Here is a 23,909-nt window from a genome sequence, read left to right on the forward strand (position 1 = left end):
TTCTACTGTTATTGTTCAATGGTGACCCACATTTCAACCAAATGCAATATATCAACCTTCACTGAATTCTGACTCAAACATCCAATTGTAAAAACATAGTTTTTTGGACAACTGGAGAAATGTGAACAGACTAGATATTAAATTATATTAAGAAGTTATTATTCTATTAATGTGATACTGATATATTGTAGTTATTTTTTAAGTCCTTACCTGTTAGGAAATAAGATGGTATCTGTGATTTGCTCTGTAATATTCCCGCCAAAAACAAGAAGTAGGGAAGGGTATAAAGTTTCAGTTTGACAAGATAAAAAAGTTCCAGAGATCTGTTGCACAACAATGTACATATAGTTAACATTACTATACTACATATTTAAAAATGGTTAAGGTGGAACATTTTGTTATGTGTATTTTACCACAATTAAAGATTGACGCCAGGTGCAGTGGCTCATGCCTTTAATCCCAGCACTCTGGGAGGCCCAGGCAGGAGGATCACAAGGTCAAGAGATTAAGACCATCCTCACCAACATAATGAAACCCCATCGCTACTAAAAAATACAAAAATTAGCTGGGCGTGGTGGTGTGTGCCTGTAGTCCCAGCTACTAGGGAGGCTGAAGCAGGAGAATTGCTTGAACTCAGGAGGCAGAGATTGCAGTGAGCCGAGATTGCGCCACTGCATTCCAGTCTGGCACCTGGTAACAGAGTGAGACTCTGTCTCAAAAAAAAAGATTGACAAGATGACAATTATTAATGCTAGTTAATGGATATAGATTAGTTTATTTCAATGTTTAAAAAAATAATGATCATGCAGCACTGGTATATACTGAATCACAGAAAGATTTAATTTTATTTAGTTTGCTGAGGGAGAAAGAGAACTACATATGTATGTAATATTTTTATTAAACCATCAGATAGTTTTAGGTTCAACAAAACTATCAGAAGAATAATTCAAACATCCTTAGTAGGAAAAACCAATGTTGGCTGTTGAAAGGCTTCTTACTCTAGCCCTAGCTAATTTACAGTAACTAAAAATCCCATTTTTACTAACAATGAAGTTTTAATTATGTAGAGTCAATAATCACAATAGTAATTTGAAATAGGATAACAGTAATTTGAAGAGAAGCTATAATCAGTAATACTCCATGACAACGAATTGAAAACTGTAAAAACTGAGACTCAGTTTGTTTTTTTGTCAATCGGAAGGCTACAACTAGAATATAACAACATTTTGGTTGATTGCAGTGGCTCACACCTGTAATCCTAGCACTTTAGGAGGCCAAGGTGGGAGGACTGCTGGAGCCCAGGAGTCCAAGACCAGCTGAGCCATGTATCAAGATCCTATCTCAAGAAAAAAAAAATTTTTTTTTTGTTAAAAAATATACATATAAAACAGTATTATTAGGTCTACATAGTGCTTTGACATTCAAGTCAAAAAACTAGTCTACACATCTCAGAATTTCACTGCTGTGTCTAGCTGCATAGCTTGCTGCAGTCTAGAAAATAAACTGCTGCCTTGCAGTTGTTGTGGACTTTTCCTATCATTTTGAATGAAGTCACTCACAGCAAAGCCACTGTCAGTAGTTTATCAGACAGCTTTTATTTCAGGAGACGAACAAAAAGTTAATGCATTATTGAGACTTAAAACAGCAAACAAATGCAGATTATTTTTTAAAACCCAAAAAGCAAAAAAAAAAAAAAAAAGTAAAAATAAATAAATAATCACCTTCCCTCTGTTTCAACTTCAACTTACCCAATCTGTTCCCTCATTCTATAAAACTAAGATAACTATCAACCTTGACAGATTATCATAATATTAAACAAAGAACACATTCAAAAAGCATCTAGAAGAAGCACTGGGACAGTATCTAGCACGTAACAGATGATCACAAATTATTTTCCTTTATGTTCTTGATTCTAATTGAAAAAGGAATGAGCTGAATATGTTCTTAGAAGACCTATTTCTAAATTAGGTGTCTTATTTTTTGGTTTTGCTTAAGTCATTAAAAGAAAAGTTTCTACCAGTGTTCCAAAAAAAATTGCTTTTGTTACCACAAAGACACCACTTTTAGTTAGTGTGTACACCATTGCAATGTGACTCTCTCCACATCTGTCTGCACAGGCAGACGAACTGAAGCTCCCTGGCTGACGCACCTTGGCCGAGGCATCCCAGTGACCCGATGGAGCAAGGCGCGAACTACAGCAGAGCCAAGAGACGCAACAACAGAGACAGAAAGACCTGGGAAAGGAGACAGAGGGAGGGATGGGATTGGGGTAGGGAAGAAAGAGAGGAGAGGAAGACAGGGTGACAAAGCTAGGGACCAAGATGAGGAGAGTGAACATGGATACAAGCATAGAGTGAGCCTGAGTATGTAAGACAAAGACAGAGAGTAGGTGAGCAAGTGAGAAACAAGCAAGAAGGCAAAGCAGCAAAGCAGCACAAGGACATGAGCCTGGACAGGAGAGTGGGTACGTGCATGTGTGAGGGTGGGCAGGAAGGAGGAGTTCAGTCTAGACACTGAGGAGGAGAGGGTTCCTAAGCAAGAAAGAGAGAAGGGTTCATGGAGAGAAGTTGAAAGAGGCTGAATGGTACCAGGAGGCTGCATTAAGGTAGTTCAAACTTGATCAAAACCTGTCTGCTTCACATTATTTCAAAATGTCGTAAGCTTACCTGAATTATCTCTGATTGTTCAGCCAGAGCCTTCCTTTGTGCCTCCAGTGAAGATACCTGTTGCTGATAAATCAAGCGTTGCTTCTCCCAGTCCAGTGATTTCTGACGGAATTCCTAAGGAAGCAATTAGGGTACTTAATTTCTGAGTGCTCCTCCTCACTGTCTCTACTTCCCAGACTCCCTTTTACTTTGATTTCTCCCCATGTCCCTGGATACACTTGTACCTTTCTCCACAGCAGGAGCCCCATTACTCACTTAGCTGACAGAGCTGGAGAGTAATACTAAATTCCTCACATTCTGTGCCTCTGGATATCTGTCTTTCTAAATTTAACACCCTAATGGTGAGGAGTATGAAACACAGATGCTAAGCACTGGATTCAGATTATTTCCATTGATTTGCTGCCACCTAAGGGTTGTTATAATTTTCTAGTGAATTTTCAGAAAACTGATGCTAAGATAACTAAAATTTCAAAGTATGATTACAGATATCCCTCACTATCCAAATTCTTGATATCTAGACCCAGAAATTGAACAGATTAAATTTTCAAGTAAGTCCCCTGGTGGTCCAAATTTTAGTTCTCAGTATCTAAAACTCAAGAAGCAAGTAGATTCAGATAACACAATATCCTTTGATATCCAAATATTTATTATCTTAACAGAGGAACTGCAAAGGCTTGAATAACAAAGAAAATCTGTACTAAATTTTAACAGATATTTAAACCCAAAGCCAAAGAGTTCAAAATTAATGATGAATCAATAGTAACTTCAAATCAATATTTATGAAAATGTGGCAAATCAAAGGGAAAGGAAACTCAAATCTTTCTATCACTGTCTTCCAGGACCCTCAACTCCTGAAGTCTCAGGCTCCTTAAGATAAGTATTGTTAACCAAATTTCTGATATTCACTTATTCACTCATTCAATCATTCTACTACATATGCTAGGTACTGCTTTAGGTGTCAGGGATACAATACTTAACAAACAAAAACCCCAGTCCCACTCAAATGGGGGCAAGAGACAACACATTTCTTGTATGGTACAGCAGATGGTAATACAGGTTTTGGAGAAAACAGAGCATGAAGTGTTCAGAGTTGGGGTTGTAATTTTTAAAAGAGATGGCCAGATTGACTGAAAAACATTTAAGTAAACACCTAGGCAGATGGGGGTAAAGTTACAATATTCTGGGTGGAAAGAACAGCCTTGAAGTAAGAGCATCCTGGTGTGTTTGAGGGTGAGAAAGGAGGCTGGTGTCGCTGGAATAAAATGAATGAAAGAGAATGTAGGAGAAGACAAAGGTAAGAGAGATAACTGGGAATAAGACCACATAGGTCATTAGGATAACTTAGGATTTTAAGAGAAGCTGCTGCAAGGTTTTTGTATAGGAAGTGATATAATTTGACTTACATTACAACAGAATCATTCTGGCTATTGTGCTGAGAAAAGAGAAGTCTAGGATGACTCTAAGGTTTTAGCTTGAGCAAACTGAGTTGCCATCAACTAAAACAGCAATCAGTGTTGAAGAGACAGAGAAGAGAAAGACAGGACTTCAGCTTGGACATGTTAAGTCTGACCCAGTTTTAGACATTATAGTGGAGACAGGAAAGAACGAGTTGAAAGTTATTCTGTTATGAAGAGGCGAGGTCTTGGCTAGATATACAAATTTGGGAAATGTTAACATATACACAGTGTTAAAGCAACGAAATTCAATGGGATCAATAGGGGAGTAAGCATAGATAGGAATTAAAAAAAAAAAAAAAAAGAAAGGTTCAATGACATGACCCTAGGTTAAGGAGTAACGGAGACTGAGGAATGATGAACAAGGAGAAAAATGAGAGAAATGTGGTTTTTCTCAAGCCAAGTCAAGAAAGTGGTTAAGGAGATGGGAGAGAGCAGCTCTCCTACAAAGCTGCAGGTAGGATGAGGAAGATGAGGACCAGCCCACAGGCTTTGGGACGGTGGAGGTCACTGGTGATCTCTATGTGAATAGCTTCTGCAGTGTGAGGGGACAAAAGCCTTATTGAGTGGGTACAAGAAAAACGAGACAAGAGGAACTGGAGACAAGTATAGATGACTGAAGTAATTTTTTTAGTTATAAAATGAAAGAAATAAAATGGGGCAGAAGAGAAGAGAGCGGTCAAGAGAGGATATTTAAGAGAATAGAAATTTGGATGCTGGCAAAAAGTATCTAGTAAAGAGAAAAAAATTAAGGCTGCAGAATAGAGAAGGTGAACTGCTTGAGTAATGTCTTGGGTAGAAAAGAGAGGGCATGGGTAGTTCCTCCAGGAAAGAAGGCAGGGTTCATGGGCACAGATGCAGATAGGTCAGTAGACACAGAGTTGGAAGTCTATAAACAGAAAGAAAGATATAACCCAAAGTTGAGAATGTGGAGAAGGGTGTTGAAAGTTTGAGGAGAAAAGCAGAAGTATGAAATACTCACTGTGGAAAGTAGGAGATGAGAGGAAATACGGTATGATTCCAGGTAGCATTAGGACCCATCTGAGGTTAGTGCATGAATTTAAAGTGTGGTCAGACAGCATGGTTAGGTTTTTCTCCAGTCATGTTCAGCTACACACAACAGGTAAAGTGGGCAGAAAGGTGGACTTAAGCAGAGCTGTGATTCTGCCAAGCAAATATGAGGAACCAAGAGAGGAGCACAGGAGATGAAGGGGAAAGAAATGTAATCATAGAATTTAAGCTGGGTAAGGACCGATAAGTGAGAACACTAATGGAGTAGTAAAAAGGTGGCAGAAGTCAATCATTTTAAGGGATGGTTAATGATTACTGAGAGTCAAAGGAACAGAGAGAGTTAGCTGAGTAGACAGGGATTGGTAGTCTGATAATTAAATGCATAAAAAACAGATTCTAGAGGGTGGCATATATTGATAATGACGAGAGCTAAGGAATCACAATGGGAATAAGTAGATAAGACAAGGGAGACAATCAAAACTTCTATGGAGGAAAGAAAGCCAGGAAACTATAAGGTCAGAGTATTATAAGCATCATCCCTAACTGACAGTGAGCTGGGTGCTGAAATCTATGAGCCAGGGAAATAACCCAGAGATCAGAAGATGACTACTTTGGTTGTACGTACACTGGTTGGCAGTATAGGCTGGTAACATGAAAATCAAAGACGAGGTTTTTGAGGTAGAAAGAAAAGAGAATGGTCAGGAAGTGGCAATGAGGAGCAAGAAGGATATAGGGTTTGGGGGAAAAGGTATTGTCAAAAAGGGTGGAGGGGAAGCAGTATCTGTGGCCTTCTGATTCTAAGCTCTTCGAATGTATAAAAAGATTGATATAAAAGAGTATTAAACACAGAAATTATACTTTTAAGTAATAACAACATACTGGCATTTGTGGGTGACATGTAACCCAGAGTAAAAACTTGTAAGTGATCACACAAAGATGTTGCACAATGTTTCTCAAATTAGAATCAGCTAGGGAACCTGGATACAATGCAGATCCCCAGGTCCTAGGCCATACTACTGGATCAGCATTGCTGAGAGCCTAAAAGCACCCTGGTAATTCTTATGTCCACTGAAGAATTAATGGCAAGGACAGAAGAAGGGAGTGACAGCCTTGTGTTGCTCCTTCATCTATTCTTAGAACTATTAGCTCACCACCTCCCCTTATATCCTCAATATATACAATAATCATGGAGCTAATCAGTCTTAATAAAGTCAGCAAAGAAGGAAATGAATGGCTTACTATATCTAAATGGGAACTGAGAATAATCTGATATGAAGATTGCTCCGTACAAAAAGTGCCATATACTTTCCACATTTACTAAGCTCCGCTTTATTAAATGCTTGAGATACAATGCTATATAAGACAAGAACAATGTCCATAGAGGACCGCCTGTAACTAGTGGTCAATGTTTCCCAATGGGAGAGATAATGGCATTTGGGGTACAATAATCCTTCCTGTGTGGAACACTCCTAGGCATGTTTAATTTCCCTGGTCATTGTCCCCTAAGTGTCAGTTTTATTACGCTCAGTCATTTTGACAACCAAAAAAAAATGCCTCCATACATGTGCAAATACTCCCTAAGGGTGGTACTGCCCTCTTGAGAATTATTGATGGCCAATAACCCCGTTAACTATGGAGAACCAGATGATGATAGAATATATGGTGTATCACCCACTCGCTTTCGAAATAACTTGGTGGCAGTCCTAAAGATGGTAGAAAACTACTTTCAGAAAATAGTGCCATTAGAAACAGCATTTTCCTACAAGAAGGCTGACAATCAGTATGAACAAATTATTACTATGAACATACCTCTATTTTTGCAGTTAACCTCTCAATTTCAGACCGATCTTCCCGGTGATTTTTGGTATTTCCTCTGAATTCCCTCATTTGCTTTTTCTGAAGCTTTTCGTAGCTTCTCTTCAGTCTGCCTAACTGCAGAAACAATTACAGTATTTCTATAATTAAAGTTTAAGAATTTGTAAAAAGTAGTGGTGAGACAAATTGGCATTATGAAAACAAAAGTAGTGCTAACCAGTACTACTATGAACATGTTAGTCCAAACCAAAACACAAAGGAAACTAAAAATTAAATACATAAAACAAACACTAGTAAAGAAATGTATTCAAAGAAAAACTTTAAAAAAAAATTTTTTTAAACAAAAGTTTTTTATTACAATAGCCTTGCACTTAAAGACCCGACTACCCACCCCTTGAGTAAAAGCACCAAATAAAAACTCTTTTTCTTTCCTCTAGGTCTGTGATTCTCAAGCCATGCTCCTGCAGGTCACTGATATTCAGGAAGCAGGAGAAGACTATTTTTGAATTAAATCAGAATAAAAGCATTTTTTTCCAAATCTGAAGAATAAAATTGAGTTAATGGATAGAACTTCCTTACTTTATTTATCCCAAAACACTTCTTAAATCTTTGGGTCCTCCATTATTTAAAATCTAGTAACTGATAAAAAATTAAAATATTAAATATTTTTTTGGTATCAATATTTTACAATATTACACAAAAAGCTTTATTTCTTTCAGGTATTCAACCAAGAAACATATTTCAGAATCTCTTCTAGGCAGTATCAAACCTTACAATTAGGCAAGACTCTTTACCTGGATTAAAAAAGAAAGAAATGAATTCCCACTCCTGTATCTTCCATGGAATATGTAGTTACCACTTTACAAAGTAGAATCTGGCTTTCATTAACAAAGTTCTCAAGGGTGAGAGAGAGAGAACTACACATACAACATTTAACAGAACTAAAATCTCACTTCTTCATGCAGTTTCTTCAACTCCTGCTTATACTCTGTGGTCATCTCTTGCTTGATTTTTTCATGTTGTTCTACCTGCTGATGCAATGTTCCAACCTAAAAGCAGAAAAGTGGTAGCATTTTTCATTATTAGCATTGAAACAACATCCCTGAGACATAAAAATATAAAATAATCCCTGTATTTATTTGCAAATTCAAGTTCTCAAATGCATATATATAGTGATACCTCACTTCTTAGGAAGTCAAACACACAGTTATTTAATAATTCTTAACACTGCCAAAAAATAGTGAACAAACAACTAGTTTTTATAATTTCTAGGTCTGGATGGAAATTCTCCATCTGATTTATTCTACTCAACCCTTTTCATCAAAAAAACTCATGACAATAAGAAAAACAAAGTTTTGAGAGCTCTAGAAACCAAGAATACTTTATAAAAAATCTAGAAAACTTTAAGAATATTTTCTCGGCCAGGCACGGTGGCTCAAGCCTGTAATCCCAGCACTTTGGGAGGCCGAGGCGGGTGGATCACGAGGTCGAGAGATCGAGACCATCCTGGTCAACATGGTGAAACCCCATCTCTACTAAACATACAAAAAATTAGCTGGGCATGGTAGCTCCCAGCTACTCAGGAGGCTGAGGCAGGAGAATTGCCTGAACCCAGGAGGCGGAGCTTGCGGTGAGCTGAGATCGCGCCACTGCACTCCAGCCTGGGTAACAAGAGTGAAACTCCGTCTCAAAAAAAAAAAAAAAGAATATTTTCTCTACAACAAAGTACAGAATAGTAATGTCAGACAGAAAAACAAGGCTTGTGCCTGCTTTACCATTTACCCAACTCCAGAGAAACTAGTTCCACCAACCAGAGTAAGGAAGGTGTCCTAACCCATTTTTCAATGATTTGATACCAGCCACAACTATTTTCTGCCAAGCCTTCACCTCCACAAGTATCCAGCAGTATTTCTTTTGATAACCAGCAAGAATTTCATCTACTGATAAATAGAGAGGGAGAAGAAAAATAGGGAGCAGGAGGGAGTAAACAATCACAATCTAGAACAGTAAATTTTTTTTAAGTACTAGAAATAAACTACTTGTAAGAATGAGGAATTACTGTAATTCCAATAAAAAATTATAGTGAAATTTATTTGTAAGAGAACTTGAAAAAGTCATTCTAAAGTTCAAACTTGAAGAATGGGTAAATATAGTCAATAAAACGGAAGAGAAAAGTCTACTTTTAAAAAAAGATGTGAGTGTTTACTGAATTTCTAGATGAAAGGAAACTTTCTGAGCTTAAAACTAATGAAAAATTAGTTTTAAAATGATAAATTTAACTATGTAAAACTTCTATTTTTAAAAATATCCAATTAACAAAATTAAAAGATAAACAGAAAAGTATTTACAAAAAAAATCAAAGGGCTTTTCACTTTTAGCATACAAAAAAAACTCTTATGGATTTGTAAAAAGTATTAAGTTCTCAACAGAAAAATAACTCAAGAACAAGAATGATTCCCACAAAAATATAAATGTCCAATAATCATGAAAAAAGGCTTAACTTCACCAGTAATCAGAGGTAAACATCCAATGGCATTTTATATCTATCAAATTAGCAAACATCTTAAAAAATAAGACTTGTGTGGGTACATTACTTGGAATCAGAGACCCATAAAGTGTTTAGAGAAATACAAAGCACATAACTTTTCCAGAAAGCGATGTGGGGGTCTTTATTAAAATACTCATAAATATTCTTTTTTTTTTTTTTTTTTTTTTTTTTTTGAGACAGAGTTTCGCTCTTGTTATCCAGGTTGGAGTGCAATGGCACGATCTTAGCTCACTGCAACCTCCGCCTCCTGGGTTCAGGCAATTCTCCTGCCTCAGCCTCCTAAGTAGCTGGGATTACAAGCACATGCCACCATGCCCAGCTAATTTTTTGTATTTTTAGTAGAGACGGGGTTTCACCATGTTGACCAGGATGGTCTCGATCTCTCGACCTCGTGATCCACCCGCCTCGGCCTCCCAAAGTGCTGGGATTACAGGCTTGAGCCACCGCGCCCGGCAAAATACTCATAAATATTCTTAATCTTGACTTAGTGAACACTGCTTTTAGAAATCCATGTAAAAAAAGTAAATGCAGAGCCAGGTGGAGTGGTTCACACCTGTAATCAGCACTTTGGGAGACAGGCAGGAGGATGGCTTGAGCCCACGAGTTCAAGACCAGGCTAGGCAACATGGCAAGATCCTGTCTCTGCGAGAAAAAAAAAAAAAAAGAAAGAAAGAAGAGAAGGAAACAAATGTACATGTTAAGAATTTTCTGGGGCTGGGCACGGTAGCTCATGCCTGTAGTCCCAGCACTTTGGGAGGTCAAGGCAGGCATTATCACTTGAGGTCAGGAGTTTGAGACCAGCCTGGCCAACATGGTGAAACACCACCTCTACTAAAAATACATAAATTAGCTAGACCTGGTGGCAGGCACCTGTAATCCCAGCTACTCAAGAGGATGTGGCACAAGAATCATCTGAACCTGGTATGCGGCGGTTGCAGTGATTCAAGATGGCACCCACTGCACTCCAGCCTGGGCAACAGAGTGAGACTCAGTCTCAAAAAAAGAATTTGTCAGTAGGAATGTTGTTCTTTTATAAAAACTGGACAAATTGGAAGAAATGTGAATGTTTAAAAGTAAACTGTGAATGAATATAATGAATGAATTTACATGATAAAATATGCAAACATTAAGTTGTATTAAAATAGTTAACATGCAAAATGCTTACCATTTTTAAAAATATGGATATAAAAAGTACACTATACTAAAATCCCAATTTTGTGAAGGGTTTTTACTAAAGTCTATAACATAGCTTAAAGGATATATACCAAATGTTAATACAGGTTAACTCTGATCAAAGTATTATGGGTCATTATTTTTTGCTTAATAGTTTGTCTTTTCTAAATTTTCTCCAACAGCTATTGCTTTTATTAGCAAGAAAAGAACATTTTAAAAAAGAAAAGAAAACAGGCTGACCCTAAGCCCATCTACTTTGTTTTGATAAAGATCATGAGGATTCATCTGTTTGATTAACACAAATTGAAGAGTCTTAATTATTCATATTTCGTAGACCATAATCCACCAGAAGATACAAAATTAGAAAGCATGATAGGTAGAATGGGTACAATGATCGGCAGAAATGAGCAACAGCTTTTAGCAAAGACAGAAGAAAAAAAGGGAAACAGACTATCCCAAAAGCAGACTTGTATCTACACTGTTACAACCCATAAAGACAAAGCACATCAGTACATAATAGCCATTACTCCTAACAAACATACCACAACCAAGAGAAAAGGCACCCCTCAAAACACCACACACACACACACACACACACACACACACACACACACACACCCCCTCCTTAAACTTTCAGTAGTGTGGCCCTTTGGCCCTCTATCACATGTTAGACAAGACAGACTTGCAGAATCACAAAAGCTTTAAATGATTTCATAAGATCAGCTGACAGCATGGGAGCTGACTAGGAAGTTCTCAAATTTAGCCTAAAGAGTTCTTTGGCCAAGGTTTTTAAGACTCAAAGACAAAGAAGGAGGGAAAATAAAAACACGGGGAGGTCAAGATAGCTGACTGACACAGCCTGGAGGAACAGCTGCCCCTGAAGGACTGAGACAATTGGCGTGCTCCTAACAGATCTTCAGAGGGGGTCACTGAGAGTAGATGGAGGGAAGACACAAGCTGGACTGAAGGGAGAGGAAACTGGGAACTGTACATGGGGCGACTACATACCTGGACCCATTCCTGGCCCAAACAGCTCTGGAAAAACAGGTGAGTTGAACTGGCAAGGAGGAACCACTCTTGCCACAGCCTCTGGAACCCTAGCAGGAGACTCGTCAACTACATAAACACTCAAGTTGACAGGGTAAGCCACTTAGAGAAGTGACAAGGGCAGCCAGTCAGCTGATATGGGGCCCAGAGGGTTTGGTGCGGGAACATCTAGGGTGGGGCATGGCAAGGGACGGCCATCCCCCTAGGCTTACCTGGCTCCCGGTAAAATACCTGACTCCCAGGCACTTTAGCTCTAAGGGAACTGTTGGACCAAAATTCTGCAAGCTGGTCTTCCGCATCAGATGGGGCTGGTCTCACTTCATCACCCCTTGGCCTGTTGGCCTCTCCTAAGACCCCAGCCTGTCCATGCATGCTTAAAGGGCAGCCTTGGGTGGCTTAGGGGCCTGCATCAGTTTCTGTGCTGGTAGACCATGCCTGTCCAGCAAAGAGCTCCAGTGGAGTGGCCCCCAGCCTATACATTCTGTCCCCATACTGTAGCTTCCCTGGGCCCACAGCAACTCACTACATGGCTTTGCTGGCACATGTCTGTGCCCATGGGTTCTGCTTTTTTTGCCCCATCAACAGGCAAGTGTGTATGTATCTATGTTGCCACTGCTGAGGCAGGAGTGCAGTTTGTCAACCATGACCCCGCTGACCATCATTGTGGACAGAACCTCAGTGGCCACAAGCCAGCCAGCCCCGCCTCCGACAGTGCCCCTCCCTTGCACCAACACTGCCACAGGAGTGAAACTAGGCACAGAAAAAGCAGATCCTCCTCTACACTGAGTGACCACTCCTGTTTGCAGTGCACAGAGAACACACATAGATCAGCAACTGCCAGCACCCTGCCCCAAGCCAACACCACCAGTGCCACAGCACACAGTCGCCAGCAGGCGCCCCTGCTCACCGCCCCAGCTGTTTTGCCTCCACTGTGGTGAACACCCTCAGGGAGGCAGGGCACCTGCTAAAACCCAGCCATAGCTGACAAGCATGTCCCCCACTGCACGGCTGCTACCACTGCTGCTGGCACATGTGAACAAGGATGAATCCCACTGTCACCACACTATGAAAGGCTTTAGCTGACACCACCCCTTGGGGTGTAGTGACCAGCAGTCTGGGAGCACCTTGACCCCCTCAAAGCAGTAGATTCCTAACTTCAAGGAGCCAAAGAAAAAAGCAGGGGTACAATACAAGCCCCCCTAGAGTTAGAGCACAGAGTCTAGGAATTGGGAGCTGAGCACTGGCCCCCTAAAATCTTCCTGAAACAAAGCCAGTTGGCTCTATCCACCGTACACTACAATCAAACTCTCAAGGTCATCAAATTTGATAGAAGGAAAAAAAACTCATCCAAAGGTCGGCAACTTCAAAGACTGAAAGACCATAGGCCCACAAAGATGAGAAACAGTGCAACAACTCCAACAACTCAAAAAGCCAGAGTAGCTTCCTTCCTCCCAACAACCACATCACTTCTCTGGTAAAGATTCCCAACTGAGCTAAGATGGCTGAAATGAAATGACAGAAATATAATCCAGAGTATGGAAAGGAACAAAGATCATTGAGCTACAGGAGTATACTGAAATCCAGTCCATGGAAGCTAAGAATCATGATAAAACAGTGCAGGAACTGACAGACAAAATATGCAGTATCAAAGGAATGCAACCAAGCTGACAGAGCTGAAAAACACACTACAAGAATTTCATAACGCAATAACAAATATTAATAGCAAAACACACCAAGCAGAGGAAAGAATATCAGAGACTAAAGACTGACTTTCTGAAATAAGACAGGCAAGAAGAGAGAAAAAAGAATGCAAAGGAATGAACAAACCCCCAAGATATATGGGATTATGTAAAGATGCCAAATCTACAATTCATTGGTGTCCCTGAAAGAGATGAAGAGAATGGAACCAACCTGGAAAACATATTTCAGGATATCATCCATGAGAACTTCCCCAGCCTCACTAGAGAGACCAATATTCAAATTCAGGAAATGCAGAGAACTCCAGTAAGATACTTAACAAGATCATTCCCAGGACACATAATCATCAAATTCTCTAAAGTCAAACCGAAAGAAAAAAGTGTTAAGGGTAGCCAGAGAGAAAGACAGGTCACCTACAAAGGGAAGCTTATCAGACTAACAGCAGACTCTTGGCAGAAACTCTACAAGCCAGAACAAATTGGAGGCATATTCAACATTCTTAAAGAAATTCCAACCCAGAATTTTGTATCTGGCCAAACTAAGCTCCTGAAGGAATCACTGCGCATGGAAAGGAATGACAGTTACCAGACACTACAAAAACATACTAAAGTACACAGACCAGTGACACTACAAAGCAACTACACAAAAAACTGCAAAACAGCCAGGTAACATCATGATGAGAGAATCAAATCCATACATATCAATACTAACCTTAAATGTAAATGAGCTAAATGTTCCAATTAAAAGGAATATAACCAACCTGATAGTGCTGAAAAACACTGTAAGAATTTTATAATGCAATCACAAGTATTAATAGTGAAATAGACCAAGCAGAGGAAAGAATCTAAGAGCAAGCTGGATAAAGAACCAAGACCCATTGGTATGCTGTCTTCAAAAGACCCTTCTCACATGCAGTGACACACATAGCAGAAGGTAAGAAATAACCAAAATCAGAGCTAAGCTGAAGGAGACAGACACAAAAAAAACATTCAGAAGATCAACAAATCCAGAGCTGGGTTTTTGAAAAAATTAAAACAGACCACCAGCTAGACTAATAAAGAAGAAAAGAGAGAAGAATCAAAGAGGCACAATCAGAAATGATAAGGAGGATACCACTGACCACACAGAAATACAAATAACCATCAGAGAATACTATAAACACCTCTATGCACATGAATTAGAAAATTTAGAAGAAATGGATAAATTCCTAGACACATACACCATCCTAAGACTGAAACAGGAATAAACTGAACCCCTGAACAGACCAATAACAAGTTCTGAAATTACATCAGAAATTAATAGCCTACCAACCAAAAAAGGCCCAGAATCAGATGGGTTCACAGCTAAATTCTATCCGATATACAAAGAAGAGCTGGTACTATTACTGCTAAAACTATTCCAAAAAACTGAGAAGGAGGGACTCCTCTCTAACTCATTCTATGAGTCAGACATCAACCTGATACCAAAACCTGACAGAGACACAACAACAAAAGAAAACTTCAGGCCAATATCCTTGATGATCACTGATGCAGAAATCCTCAACAAAATAATGACAAACCAAATCCAAAAGCACATCAAAGAGCTTATCCACCACAATTAAGTAGATGTCATCCCTAGGATGCAAGGTTGGCTCAACATATGCAAATCAATAAATTTGATTCATCACATAAACAGAACTAAAGCCAAAACCACATGATTATCTCAATAGCTGCAGAAGAGACTTTTGATAAAATTCAACACCCTTCCATGTTACAAACTCTCAATAAACTAGGTACTGAAGAAATGTACCTCAAAACAGTAAGAGCCATCTACGACAAGCCCACAGCCAACATCATATTGAATGGGCAAATGCTGGAAATCCCTGAAAACCAGCACAAGAGAAGGATGCCCTCTCTCACCACTCCTATTCAACACAATATTAGAAGTCCTGGCAAGAGCAATCAGGCAAAGGAAAGAAATAAAGGGCATCCAAATAGGAAGAGAGGAAGTCAAACTATTCCTGTTTGCAGATGACATGATCCTCTATCTAGAAAACCCCATAGTTTCAGCCCCAAAGCTCCTTAAGATAGACAACTTCAGCAAAGTCTCAGACTATAAAATCAACATACAAAAATCACTAGCACTCCTATACACAAACAATAGTCAAGCTGAGAGTCAAATCAGGAACACAATCCCATTCACAACTGTCACAAAAAGAGTAAAATACCTAGGAATACAACTACCCAGGGAGGTGAAAGAGCTAAAAGAAAAATATACAACACTGCTCAAAGAAATTAGAGATGACATGCTCACAGAAAGAAGAATCAATATCATTAAAATGGCTATACTGCCCAAAGCAATTTATAGATTCAATACTATTCTTATTAAACTACCAAATAACATTCTTCACAGAACTAGGAAAAATTATTTTAAAATTCATATGGAACCAAAAAAGAGCCTGAATAGCTAAGACAATCCTAAGCAAAAAGAACATAGCTAGAGGTATCACACTACTCAACTTCAAACTATACTATAGAGCGACAGTAACCAAAATAGCATGGCACTGGTACAAAAACAGACACATAGATCAATGGAAAAGAACAGAGAACCCAGAATAAGGCTGCACACCTGTAACTATCTGATCTTCAACAAAACTGACAAAAACATGCAATAAGGAAAGGACTCCCTATTCAATAAATGGTGCTGGGATAACTGGCTAGCCATATACAAAAGATTGCAACTGGACCCCTTCCTTATACTATATACAAAAATTAACTCAAGATGGATTAAAGGCTTAAATGTAAAGCCCAAAACTGTAAAAACCATGGAAGACAACCTCAGTAATGCCTTTCTGGACACAGAAACAGGCAAAAATTTCATGACAAAGACACCAAAACCAAATGCAACAAAAGCAAAAACTGACAAATGGGATCTGATTAAAGAGCTTCTTCACAGCAAAATAAACTATCAACAAAATGAACGATATATAGAATGAGAGAAAACTTTTGCAAACTATGAATCTGACAAAAGATTAGTATCCAGCATCTATAAGAAACTTAGTTACAAGAAAAAAAACCCACCCCACTAAAACACGGGCAAAGGATATGAACAGACACTTTTCACAGGAAGGCATACATGTGGCCAACAATCATAAGAAAAAATGCTCAACATCACCGATCATTAGAGAAATGCAAATCAAAACCAAAAAGAGATACCATCTCACGCTAGTCAGAATGTCTATAATTTAAAAGTCAAAAAATAACAGACACTGCCAAGGCTGCAGAGAAAAGAGAATGCTTATACACTGTTGGTAGGAGTGTAAATTAGTTTAACCATTATGGAAGATGATGGCAATCCCTCAAAGACATAAAAACAGAATTATCATTTGACCCAACAATCTCCCTGCTAAGTATATATCCAAAAAAGTATAAATCATTCCATCATAAAGACACATACACATGTATGTTCACTGCAGCACTATTCATAAGTGCAAAGACACAGAAAAAACCTATAAACCCATCAATGGTAAACTAAAGAAAATGGGGCACATATATACCAAGGAATATTATCAAGTCACAAAAAAAAATGATATCATGTCCTTTGCAGGAACAGAAAACCAAATACAGCATATTCTCACTTATAAATGGGAGGTGAGTTATGAGAACACATAAGACACATAGAGGGGGACAACACACACTGAGACTTATTAGAGGGTGGAGGGAGAGAATCAGGAAAAAATAAGGGGTACCAGGCTTAATATCTGGGTGATGAAATAATCTGTACAACAACCCCCCCATGACACAAGTTTACCTAAATAACAAACCTACACAGGTACCCCGGAATTTAAAATAAAACTTAAATTTAAAAAAAAAGAAAACCATCAGCTTTCACACTGTAACACTTCACAACCCCTCTCATTTGGCTCTCTTCTTTCACTAGAATCATCTACATCGCATGAGAACCTATATTTAGAAGAAAACACTTTGCCAATATGATCCTGTGACACACTTGAAGATCTCTGTCCCTGAGAGTCATACCTAATGATTCTGCCTTCCTGGACTAATCTGAATATATTTCCCTCATCTCTTGGCAGTTTGAGTGTTTTCATCCATCACTAACAGATGAGATAAATCCCAAATTACATATATCATATTACCGACAAGGAGAAAGGTAGGAAGTAAAATGTTTTTAAGACAACAAGCAGTAAAGATTATCTCCGGGCAAATTTGTTAATAAATAAATGCAGACGACAGTACCAGAGCCAAAAGAAACAAGGAGAAGAAATATAATGAAAAGAGACTACAAGATAGAGTGCATGTTTGATTTGCAAACTAAAATGCCAGAACAGCTCCTCCAAGTCCAGATAAAATGTCATTTGCACACATTGTATAGTTAAAGTGAACTGCAAAAAGTCCATCCTCAAAAGGTAAAAAATATTCTGGAAAAATAACTCTGAAAAAAACACTAAAAACAATTATGTGGAATTCAACATCCTCCTCCCAGAAAATAAAAGTTCAGTAACACTGAATGGGAGAAATTAGAGCTTCAATTTACAGTTAATTATACTATTGATTCTTATGCAATACTAAATCACTGATCAGTAAACAGAAGTGAGAATATTAGCTGTTAATGAAGGTAACAAGACCAAGAAATTCACAGATCTTCTAGTACTTCCTATAAGAGTTCTAGATAAAACAAAAGAAAGTAGAAAAAATTATGCATGCAAACAGAATATACTAACATCAAATAAACAAGTATAAAAATACAAATGTACTTTGTGTAAATGTAAAACGATAAAAGTGAAAAGATAAGGACTTTAAGTATTTAAAACAGAAAGTAAACATGCTAAGTCACGTTCAATAATTTCTAAACTTCCATGCCCAAAACAGAACAATCCAGAATACCCATGGGAAACAATACACAAAATACATATTTTCAACTATTCAAAGTGAGAATTGTCTGTTACTTAAAATACACTTAAATTGAAAGTAAATATTTGCACAGAAAAGTACAGCTCTCTTTGACAAAATATTGAGCTGTTTCATACACCTATAGTAACTTAGTATTATTAATCTTTTAACTTTCAGCCATTCTCGTGTATATTTAGGGTTCTCTTGTGATTATAATTTCATTTTTCTTTTTGAGATGGAGTTTCGCTCTTGTTACCCAGGCTGGAGTGCAATGGCACGATCTCGGCTCACCGCAACCTCCGCCTCCTGGGTTCAGGCAATTCTCCTGCCTCAGCCTCCTGAGTAGCTGGGATTACAGGCACGTGCCACCATGCCCAGCTAATGTTTTGTATTTTCAGTAGAGACGGGGTTTCACCATGTTGACCAGGATGGTCTCGATCTCTTGACCTCGTGATCCACCCGCCTCGGCCTCCCAAAGTGCTGGGATTACAGGCGCGAGCCACCGCGCCCAGCCTATAATTTCATTTTTCTAGTAACCAGTGAAACTAAGCACCTGTTCACATGCTCACTGGTCATTTTGATATCTTCTTTTGTGAAATGTGTATTTATCTTTTGCCAATTTTTCTACTCAGTTAACTTATTATAGATGTTCTTTATCTAGCTTTTGTTAGTTTTATGTTATAATTATATGAAAAGTTCATTATTTTAATATAGTCTAAATTAGTAATCTTTTATCATTATTTTTTAAGAAATCTTTCCCTACTCCAAGGTCTCTAAGATTTTCTCTTATATCATCTTCTAGAAAATTTTCAGTATTTCACATTTAAATTTGTAATTCATCTAGAATTGAATTTAGTATATGGTATGAAACTAGAAGTCAAAATCTTTCTTCCCTCATATTGCTACTCAGTTGATCCAGTGCCACGTATTGAAAAGACTCCCCACTACCTTGCAGTACCATCTTGTCATGAATCAAATGTTCACATATGTGGGATCTGTTATGGGACTCTTTATTCTGATCCACTGGTTTTTCTATCCTTGCAATACCAGACTGTCTTAACACAGTTTTTAATAAATCTTGTTTTCTAGTACCGTAAGTGCTCCACCTTAATTTCTCTTCATCGAGATTGTCTTGGTTAATACCATACAAATTTGAGAATCAATCTCGTCGATTTTCACTTTAAAATATGCTGGAATTTTAACTAGAGTAATACTGAATTAACAGATCAATACTGGAGAAACCAATGCCTTTAAAATATTGAGTCTTTCTATCCATGAACATAATTTATTCTTCCATTTATATCAGTTTTTATTTCTCTCCATAACTTAGAGCTTTATGTGTAGAGGTCTTGTACCTCTTTCATTTGATTTACTGTATTTGGTGCTTTTTTGATACTCCTGTTAAGGGTATCTTTTTTAACTTCATTTGAAATTGCTTTTTTGCTGGTATAAAGAATGCAATAAATTTTAGTATATTAACCTTTAATTCAGCAATCCTACTATTTCATTTGTTAATTGTAACAGTGTGTCTACATAGATTCCTTGGCTTTTCTGTGTACACAAAGCATGTGCTAATTAATTACTGCAGTGGTATTTCTTCCTCTCGAATCCTTGTATTTTTTATTATTCTTGCTTTATTGCACTGGCTACACCTCTACTACAATAACAAAAAAAAAATTGGTGATACTGGGCATCCTTGCGTCATTCATAATTTCTGAAAAAAAGCTTCTAGTGGTTTACATTAATTGACACTTCTTATGTTTCTTGTATACCATTTTACTAGATTAAGGAAATTCCCTTACACTTCTAATTTTGTAAGGGATTTTAATATTTTTATCACAAAAGAAGTTTATTAAATTCTTTTCCTGGATTGGGGTAACTATGTTGTTTTTTCCTCTGATAATGTGATGAATTATATTGATTTACAATGTTAAAACAACCTAGAATGCCCAGAATAAACCTTAGTATGTAATATTGTTTCTAAATATTGCTGGATTTAGTTTGTTAATATTTTGTCTAACAGTTTTATATTCACATCCATACAAGACTGATTTGTAATTTTCCTTAACTGCTATGCCCTTAAACTTTGAAATGAAGATTATGACGCTTCATAAAAGGAGTTAGGAAAATCTTTTCTTCTGTTCTTTGGAATATTTTACATAAAATTGGTGTTACTTATTTCTTAAAATGTCTGGTAGAATTCACTAATAAAGTTTACTGGGCCCAAGAGATTTCTGTGTGAGCGGGTTTTTCAATAACAAATTGAATATAGCCAGGCATGTGGCTCACACCTATAATCCCAGCACTTTGGGTAGCTGAGGCAGGCAGATTACCTGAGGTCAGCAGTTTGAGACCAGTCTGACCAACATGGTGAAACCCCATCTCTATAAATAAAATAAATAAATAAATGTATAATCACAGAGCTAACATTCTCTCTAGGTACCACATTAGCCGCATTCCACAAGTTTTGATACATACTATATTATCATTCCGTCCAAAATATTTTCTAATTTTCATTGTGATTTCTTATGATTCATGGATTATTTAGAAATGTTATTGCTTAATTTCCCAGCTTTTGAGGATTTTCTGGTTGTCTTTTGTTCTAGGATTAAATCCACTTTGGTCAAAAAACATGATTCCAATCCTCTGAAATATGTTGAGATATGCTTTATGGCAGTAGTGGTAAATGGTCCATATTCACTTGAATGTGTATTCAGCAGTTATTAGGCACAATGCTCTATTTAGGTTAATTAGGTCAAGTTTGTTAACTAGGTTAAGTTTGTTAATCTTGATCAAATCTTCACCTTAACTGAGTTTTTATCTGCTTGTTCTATTAATTGAGAGCTATGTGTTAAATCTTTCACGATTACCATCCACTTAATTTTTCCCTTAATTCTGCGTGTTTTTGCTTTTTATATTTTGATTAGGTATTTACAGAATTGAATTATTAAATCGACCAGGTTAATTGACCCTTTCATAATTTGTAAGTGTCCCTAGATCTCTAGTATTGCTTGTGGCTTTAATGTTTGTCTCATGCTAATATAGTTACATCAGTTTTCTTTTGGAAGTTTTCTCTTGTCATATCACTTCCAAGCTTTTATTTTCTTTTTTTTTTTTCCTTTTTTTTTTGAGATGGAGTTTCGCTCTTGTTACCCAGGCTGGAGTGCAATGGTGCGATCTCGGGCGATCTCAGCTCACCGCAACCTCGCCTCCTGGGTTCAGGCAATTCTCCTGCTTCAGCCTCCTGAGTAGCTGGGAGTACAGGCGCGCGCCACCATGCCCAGCTAATTTTTTGTATTTTTAGTAGAGACGGGATTTCACCATGTTGACCAGGATGGTCTCGATCTCTTGACCTTGTGATCCACCCGCCTCGGCCTCCCAAAGTGCTGGGATTACAGGCTTGAGCCACCGCACCCGCCCCTATTTTCATTTTTTAAACGTCTTTCTCTTTATATTCTTCAAATTTGGCAAGTTCTTTTCCTAACCTCTTGAGATGAATCATTACCTCAAGACTTTCAGCCTTTCCTTTTTTCTAATACATGCTCTTATGGCTATAAATGAGATATTTTATCTACATTCTCTAAGTTTAATGTTGTAGTATTTTCATTTTGAATTCAAAGTATTTTCTAATTTCCATTGTGATTTTCTCTCTGATCCATGAATTATTCAGAACTTCATGTCCTAATTTCCAAATACATGCAGATTTTCAAGTTATCTTTTTCTAACTTATTTCCACTATATATTCAGAGAACATACCTATGATTTCAAGCTTTTGAACTGTATCAAGATTTATTTTATGGCTCAGCATACAGTCAATTTTGGTAACGGTTTTGTTTGTGCTGGGTAAGAAAGAGTACTCTGAAATTGTTGTATAATATTCTGTATATATTAATTAAGTCAAGTTTGCTGATCATGCTGTTCAAATCTATATTCTTTCTTATGTTTGTCTGCTATTCCATCAGTTACTAAGAAAAATGTGTTAAAATTCTCCCCTATGATTGTGGTTTCATCTGTTTCTCCTAGTTCTGTCATTTTTCACATATAGATAAGAGAGAAAGAAAATTTTCTTTTAAAATTGTTTAATTAGATACTTACATTAGATACACAGACTTTTGTCTTGGTTTGAGTCCCCCAACAAAGTATAGCCTGAGACATGGACTTCAGGGCAAGCAATTGGAGGTGACCCCAGGATACACAGTGAGGACACAGGGAGAGCAAGGCAGAGAAGGAAGAAAAGCTAGTAAAGGGTGTAATACTGAGCATATTAAGCGTATTACTGAAGTAAGCAGCTGGTGCTGAATTCCACTGGGAACCCACTAAGGAACCAGACAGAATGTTTCAGAACCATCCCTCTGAGGGATGGGAACTTGGAGAATTCACCCAGTCCCTCTATTACTTGAGCCTTGACCTACGAGTGTTAACTCCCTGACAATTCCAGATTTGATCTGAGCAGCTTTCCAAGGCCCCAGAGAGAGAAACATAGTATATTACAAGCTTGACCAACCCACAGCCCACAGGCTATATGTGACCCAGTACAGCTTTGAATGCAGCCCAACATAAATTCGTGATTTTTGTTTATCTGAAAATGTCTTTATTTTACCTTTATTCTGGATATAAAATTCTCGTTTGGTAGAGGAAAAAGTCATGTGCTTTCTTTGCAGATGTTTTATTATTTTCTGGCTTTCACCTTTTTGGCTGACAAGTCAACTGTTAAGAGCTATTTATAGATAATCTTTTTTTCTTTGATTGCCTTTCAGATTTTTCCCTTTGTCTTTAGTTTTCAACCATGGTAAGTGATTCTTTTTATTTATCTTGCTTGAGATTCTTGGACTTCTTAAATACATGGCCTTCCTCACTTTTGGAAAAATCTCGGCCAGTATCTATTCAAATACTGCTTGTGACCATTCTCATTCTTTTTTCTCCTTCAGGGATTCCAAAAACACTTATATTAGACTTTCCTATTGTGTCCTCTTTCTCATACCCTTTCATCCATATTTTCTATCATTTTTGCCTATGCTTTATTCCAGACATTTTCTTCTGTCACATCATCTAGTTCACTAACTATCCCTTAATCTTTAAGACCTTAATGTCAGTCATTCTATTTCTCAATTCTAAAGTTTCCACTCACATTTTTTACAGTTTTTAATCCTTTTTTGAGCTGCTCAATTGTATCTTTTAGCTCCTTGAACACAATAAACATTGTGAGAATGATAATGCCAAATACCCAGATTTATCATGGGTCTACTTCTATCTTCTGTTTTTCTATTTTTCATTTGTGTCATCTTGTCTCCTGGTCCTTTTTGTCTGAGGTTATTTTCTGAGCAAGTACCAAGCATTGCATTTGCAAAATTATTTGAAGAAATAATTTTTCCTTTGGAGAAAATTTATATTTGCTTCTTCTAGGTTCCTGGAAACCCTAGCACTCTGGAGATGCCTGGGGACAGCAGCACTCTTAAGTTTACCTTTAACTGATTTCAGGGATTTAGATGTTTGAAGCTGAGTGGTTTTTTCTTCTAGTCCATCCTTACTCCTAGGGTGCAAGCCTTTCAGGGTCTCTAGCCAAAGTGAGGAGGAGTTCAGAGCCTCTTGGACCCTTGGTCCCTTAAAG

At 37.7% G+C, this 23,909-nt stretch overlaps 1 protein-coding gene across 8 annotated transcripts in view; it reads right to left on the reverse strand.

The window, feature by feature from the left end:
- The window catches only part of CEP63 (centrosomal protein 63), a 98,104-nt gene that overhangs the window by 51,967 nt on the left and 22,228 nt on the right, over window positions 1-23,909 (reverse strand). For all 8 annotated transcript variants that reach the window (XM_074405898.1, XM_039461888.2, XM_074405901.1 and 5 more), the window contains 3 exons: window positions 7,900-7,995; window positions 6,941-7,063; window positions 2,667-2,780 (listed from right to left, as the gene is read on the reverse strand). In XM_074405898.1, the coding sequence (XP_074261999.1) occupies window positions 2,667-2,780; window positions 6,941-7,063; window positions 7,900-7,995 (333 nt within the window). The remainder of the gene's footprint in view (window positions 1-2,666; window positions 2,781-6,940; window positions 7,064-7,899; window positions 7,996-23,909) is intronic.

This window comes from Saimiri boliviensis, chromosome 9, assembly GCF_048565385.1.
Source record: "Saimiri boliviensis isolate mSaiBol1 chromosome 9, mSaiBol1.pri, whole genome shotgun sequence".
NCBI lineage: Eukaryota > Metazoa > Chordata > Mammalia > Primates > Cebidae > Saimiri > Saimiri boliviensis.